The 6295-nt window shown below is 58.5% G+C and overlaps 1 protein-coding gene across 1 annotated transcript in view; it reads right to left on the bottom strand.

Moving 5' to 3' along the window:
* The window catches only part of LOC105570342 (sodium/hydrogen exchanger 3), a 25256-nt gene extending 23779 nt beyond the window's left edge, over positions 1–1477 (bottom strand). The window contains exon 1 of the mRNA XM_012027471.1: positions 1003–1477. Within this exon, the coding sequence (XP_011882861.1) occupies positions 1003–1477 (475 nt within the window). The remainder of the gene's footprint in view (positions 1–1002) is intronic.
* Positions 1478–6295: the final 4818 nt, after the last annotated feature.

The raw sequence follows: 6295 nt of genomic DNA, 5'->3' as shown, positions 1-6295 counted from the left end.
CAGTGCAGCAATGCCGCAAATCTGTATACTACAATGCCCACTAATGCCCAGTGGGCATTACTTTATATTATTATCGTATTTTATTTTATCTTTATAATGCCTCAGCAAGGCCTAATGCCCAAATTAATGCCCAGCAATGCCGCGCAAATTTGTACACCACAATGCCCACTAATGCTCAGTAAGCACTACTTTATATTATCTCATTTTATCTTATTTATCTTATTTTATCTTTGTAATGCCCCAGCAAGGCCTAATGCCCAAAGTAATGCCCAAAAAATGCCTAGTAATGCCCAGTAATGTAGCAAATTTGTACACCACAATACCCCTGAGCGGTTTCCCCCTTCGATTAAAGTTAAGCGGCGTTTGGTGAAACCGGGCCTTAAGGCCTGCGTCCGCGGTCCGAGTTCTAGTTTCGAGAAATGCGTGGCCAATCAACTCGCAGCTTTTCCGTAAAAGACGCGAGTCGATTGGCTGCACATTTCTCGGAACTAGAACTCGGACACAGTTCTTGGATCGTGGACGCAGGCCTTTACAAAGAACGACTCTCATGCGGGGTCTGCAATGCGAGTCTCAGAGTCGCGGTCGTGAGAATAATCGACTGTAATTCAGTCAGTTCAGTCAGACGCACAAGAATTAATCGATCATAGTCGACTATTCTTACGACTACGACTCTGAGACTTGCATTAAGTACACCGGCAAATATTCGTCCGCGTACACCATCGACGCAGACATCTCGGAAGAAAATGCACCACGAGATATCAGCTTCTCGGACGAGCATCGTTTCATTCAAGAGCATACTCGATTTACTGCAAATGTTTATCGCAAACGTCCGTCGCTTCCCACAGCGAGTTCGTTGTTAAACGCTGAAAAGTCTGCTGTTTACACGAAGCGATACGCTCCAGAGACGCCACCCTCTCACGCCTACCCACGAATCTCGGGCAGGAGGAGTAAAGGGGAAGAAAGAGAGAAAGAAAGAGACAAAGTTTGGAATTCGAGACTCACCGATCTTCGCGATGCTGGCGAAGAAGATCCAGATCCCGATGAGGAAGGGCGTCTCGACGCGCGTGAACTCGACGCTGACGATGTGGTACTCGGGCTTCGGCGAGAGTTGCTGGCTGCCGCTCGAGGAGGACTCGTCGGCGGAGCGCGCCGAGGCGAGCTGCTGCGACTCCTTAGGGAGACGCTGCTCGGCGTCGTCGCCGCCGCTGGCCGACGAGAGGCTGCGCAGGGTGGCGTCGTTCAGCATGCCCGAGCGGACCGGGCCCATGGGCCCGAAGCCCAAGCCCGGGTACGCGCCGTAGGGGTCGCCGGGGAGGTCGCCGGTGTCGATCTGCGGCCCGTGCGACGCGGGGTTCTTCTCCGCCGGGGCCCGCTCCGCGGAGCCGAGCTCGTTGAGAGGCGCGAGGCCGGCGCGGCCGCATCCCGGACAGCACAGGACGGCGGCGAGGAGGAGGAGGAGGGGGTGCGCGGGAATCATCGTCGGGGCGAGACGGCGCGGCCGCGACGACGACGACGACGACGGTGCTTCTGCCGTGGACGATCCGCGCCGTCGTCCGCGCTCGTCCGTCGCCGGTGAGTCACTGCTTCCACTCGTTGTACCATCAGAAGGGAACCACCGCGGTAACGAGCACGCTCGCACGTGCCGCGGGTCGCCCCGCGATTGACTCCCCTGATCCCCGTGCAGCAGCGACAGGGGCGGGTTTGCTCGACGAGCTGCTACCCTCCGGGTGCAGTCACACACGTACACACACGCGCGCGCGCGCGCGGCTTACCCCTCGCGTCCCCCGCGATAACGTGGTCGTCCCCCCCTGGGTCACGCTATGCAGCACACCACACGGCGGTATAACGATTTCGGTAGACTTCCTCCGTTGGGAAAAACCCGCGTCTTCGCGGTCGGCGCGCGCCCGAAGATGTTTTTTTCTCAGCGACGAGTAACTTTCCTGGACCTCCCTCTCCGCGCGCTCGAGCGTTTTACGAGGCTTCGTTGCTCGTCCTCCTCGTAGCGACACACGGCGCGGATGTAACGTCGTTGCGGAAACCGAAGTCGAACTGTCTCGCCGCGCGGACGGGGTCCGGCCGGCTCGGCGCGTGGACTGGACGCGCGAATCCGGTTCCAAGCGGTATCGCTATTACTGCGATCCGAAATGAAGGATAACAAGTGTCGCGGCCATAAATCGCTAAAACGTCAAACCCAATGATTAAGCGTGACTCATACCGCCTTCGGCGCCGAGACGTCGCGCGCTACAGCTGCCGCGCTGGCGGTCCACGTCCCTCGAGAGATCGCGTCGAGGAAAGACGTCGTGAGTGTCACCGCCGTGCGCCTTGCTCGCACTCGGTGCTCGCGGTGTGACCCCAGCTGCGCTCGCGGCGTCCCCCGGGCGCAGAAAGTACAGGCGGCGGTTCGGGGGTCGCGAATCGTGACTGCTCTCGCACGTTGGACGCGGTCGCGCGAGGGAAGCCACTTCCGGCTTCCGCGCGAACTCGGCTGGCGTTGCTGATGCGCGCGCGGCGAGGACCGGGGACGGGCGCGCGCGTGTTGCTCGTCTTACGCGCCGCTCGCGAATACCGCGACGCGACGCTCTCGGGTCTTCACGGAGTCGGGCGGCGGTGAGCGCGAGGAGGTCTGGCGGACGCGCGGCCGCGGCGGCCCGTGGACGACGACGACGCCGTGGTGGAGGGACAGGAAGCGCGGCGACGATAACGGGCGCGCCGCATTGTAAAGCACGGGCGGACGACGACTCATCCGAGTGGACGTGCGTCGCACCTTGGCCGGCGTGCCTCTATCGACCGACGGGACGAGCGACGGAACGGCAGCACTGCACGGCACTGGCCGCGTACCCTCTGACGCGCACTACCGTCACCGTCGTCGTCGTCGACGCCGATCGCGCCGTGCAACGGGGAGGCGCCTGGCCAGAAACGCGCGTGGGCGCCGTCGGCACTGCCCTCGTCGTCGTCGGCGACGATGGCTAATGGGACGGCTGTAACGTTAGACCGGCCGCGTCCGTCTTGCTCTCTCCTCTCGTCTATATTCGTCCGCTCGCTCCCACCAGGCGGGAGCTTTAAGCCAGCTGATCGTCGATGAAACCCGCGCAGGCGTCGCGACGTCCCTCGATATAGCAACCCTCCGCGATCGCGGCGACCAGCAGCGGCGTCGGGTGCACACGTCTCGCTCCGGAGCCGTTTTCTCTCTCTCTCTCTCTCCTCCGCTCGCCAGAAATACGCTCGCTCGACGAGATTGTTACACGGCGACGCGTTTGCGGTCGGGCTTTGCGGGTCCCGCGCTGCCGCCCCGAGGGCTCTCGCGGCGCGCCGTCGTCGCCCGCGAGGAAAGGTGCTCGTGTTAGACTCGCGGTTGGCGGCGACGCGACACGGTTCTCCGGAGTACTCGCGGCTTACCCGCTCGTTCCGACGCCCGACGGAAACGCTCCACTTTCACGGGGAGGGAAAAGAGGGGGCGGGGAGAGCGCCGTCGCGATGCCGGCGTCTTGGCGTCTCGGCGACAGCCGCGCGAAGCCCTGACTGACGCCGATCTTAGACCGGAGAGACGCGTCGCGTCGCGTCGCCGGGGGTCTCCGAGGCCTTGACCTTGCGCAACCGATATCGCTCGATGCCGCCGCGCGGATTCGCGCGGCCGGCTCGCCGGATTTCGGCGTGTGCGCGCCGGTGCCGGCGCCAGCGACGGCGCCGGCGGATGCGTACGTCGATCATCACCGCCGCATTATCACGAACCCAAGATCCCGCTTTCCTCCGTCTCCGTAAATAAATAATTACCTCGCCGCCGCCGTCGCGGCGAATCGCTAATCGCGCGACACGTACGGCGGTAATTCGTGTGACGCGCGGCCGGGAAATGCGGTTAGATAAGGATTTATTGCGGCCTATTTGCATAATAAAAAATTATCGGGACGTCGAGTGGCTTCTGCCTTGACAAATGATCCTCGCGAGGCGGCTCCGCGCTGTTTGCGAAACGATAGAGAGACGCGCGCGCGCTACTTAACTCTCGCGCTTATCTTCCGCCCCGCACGTACAGTGCTATTCATTAATGCCTGTACCTCGGTTTTATTATGGTATAAGGCTGATGGCAGAGAACGATCCGTAAACGCTCGAGACTGTCTTAGTCGTGGACGTGAGGCAAGGCGGAGAAAAAACTTAAGTCGTGTACAAGAGACTTTCATGATTTTCAGCCACGACTTAAGACAGTCTTAGGCGCTCTACGGATTGTTCTCTGCCGTCAGCCTAACTGGCACGTCCACTCCGTCATTTGTTTGGTTTTGCGTCGATCCCTTCTGCGCATCCGACACATCAGTTCGAAGGTAGCAGTCTGGTAATTGAGGAAAGTCTCCTATTATGAGATAAGCTTCTAATATGAGGTAGCGGGGTGTCTGCTGAATTAATAGGCGTCATCCGTTTGTTTCGCCATGAATTTATTGCCCATGGGGTGAAATCTGTTTGGTGGAAAATTGATTGTTAGATCGCGTTATGACAGACCGATGCACATATACTATTTTATTTACCTAACAAGACATGGCGCAACTCTTGCCTCACTTTTCAGCTCGAAGGTAGCAGTCTGGTAGTTGAGGAAAGTTCCCTATTATGAGATAAGGTCCCACCATGAAATTATTGCCCTTGAAGTAAAATCTGTTCAGCTTCGTTGTTAGATCGTGTAATCGCCGCGAAAAAGATTTGTGATTGAATTTTGGACGCGGAAACCTACTATCTCATATTAGAAGCCTATCTCGTAATAGGGGACTTTTCTCTATGTAGAAATCTGTGGATCGGGGCCGCAAGGATGAGAGGGGTCGACAGAGAGTGGGCCTACTAGTTATACTACGGTTCTACTAGGATTCCCATTTTCATAATCCTTATTCCCATCTATACATCGATGAGTTTCAGGCTGTAGTACACACAGACTCCTACGGAAGTATGCGGTAGTACGTACACGCACCGGTATAAATGCTGTCCCTATCCTTGTAAGGTGCACAACTAGAGTCCCTGTAGTGCACCTCACAAGGATAGGGACAGCATTTATGCCGGTGCGTGTACACACAGCCTGAAACTCAGTGGTTTGTATAGATGGGAGGAACGATGATGAAAATGCAGGTCCAGGCATCAGTGAATAGCACTGTACCTCTCGACAACCGCCCTGCATTTATCAAGAACCGGCGGCTTACGCGGAAACTTTCCCCCCGGCGTCGCACATTGTCGCGCGACGGCGGCGGCGGCGAGCGCAAATCCACCCGGGCGTAAAAATCGTCGGCCCGAGAGCGCGCTGCGTTCCGAGAGGGCTTCTCTCCTCTCCGCGCAGCGGCCCGGCACACACGATCAATTAACCCGAGCCGTCTTGAAGTCGCGCACGATGCACGATTTCGTTTGCCCCGCGCGCGTCATCGCGTGTCGACCGAGTCCCGCTTGCTTCGCCGACGGATCGATGAAAGGAGTCGTTCGACCGGAAAGCCCCGGGATCTATTTGGTTACGCTGCGCCTCTGCCATTCGTATACGCCTGCATACGGGGGAATCGGCTTGTTTGCGCAACGATAAGGCCCGCAATTAGCGGGCTGAAACGATAAGAAACGATCCGCTCCGTGGAATTTCGTGCGCGATGAAGCCCAGTCCTACTGCCCGCGCGTGCAGTTTGATTTAGGGCATCGCGCATTATCGCGCTACCCCGACGGTGCAATCGCAGCCGCGCGATAAAAGTCGATGCGGGAGTCGCGCGCGCGCGCGCGCGCGCGGGAGGGATAATCGCGGCCCGTCTCTCTGTTTCGACACACGTTGCACGTCGCTGTCCGCCTTGCGCGACGACGAATTAGAGGGCGGCGTTTCCTTTATAAATATTTCGCGCCGTTTTTCGCCACCGGTCGGGTCGCTTTGAATTCCCGCGCGGCGTTAACTATATAGGCATCTCGTATTCTATTTCATTTGTCAAAACGTCGTTAATTTCGCGCGGCTTCACCTTCCCGTCAAACTTTCATCACGGGGATGATCCTCGTGCTCGCCGCGAATTTATTATTAACAAGAGCGGCAATAACGCGGCCGGCGGGAGGCGTTGTACATTTTTGCTCTCTTTCTGCCGCCTCTCCGCCCCGCGTTTGCTCTATCCCTCGTCGATTGGCCCGTCCGCGTCTAGCGGCTATCGATTTTTCGTTACGCCACGCGCAACCTTGGTTTGCCGCGTTTTTCGACTCCGTAATCGCGACGTTATTTTCGCGCTCGCGTCATGAGACAGGCGCGTGCTGGCCGCTTCTCCACGGCGGTGAGGACGCGCGACCGAGCGCGGTGAAGCTCGACGGGCCGCGA

The sequence above is a fragment of the Vollenhovia emeryi genome, unplaced genomic scaffold (genome assembly GCF_000949405.1).
Source record: "Vollenhovia emeryi isolate VEMERY1.0 unplaced genomic scaffold, V.emery_V1.0 DF939121.1, whole genome shotgun sequence".
NCBI classification, from domain to species: domain Eukaryota; kingdom Metazoa; phylum Arthropoda; class Insecta; order Hymenoptera; family Formicidae; genus Vollenhovia; species Vollenhovia emeryi.
This window is presented reverse-complemented; position numbering and strand designations above follow the sequence as displayed.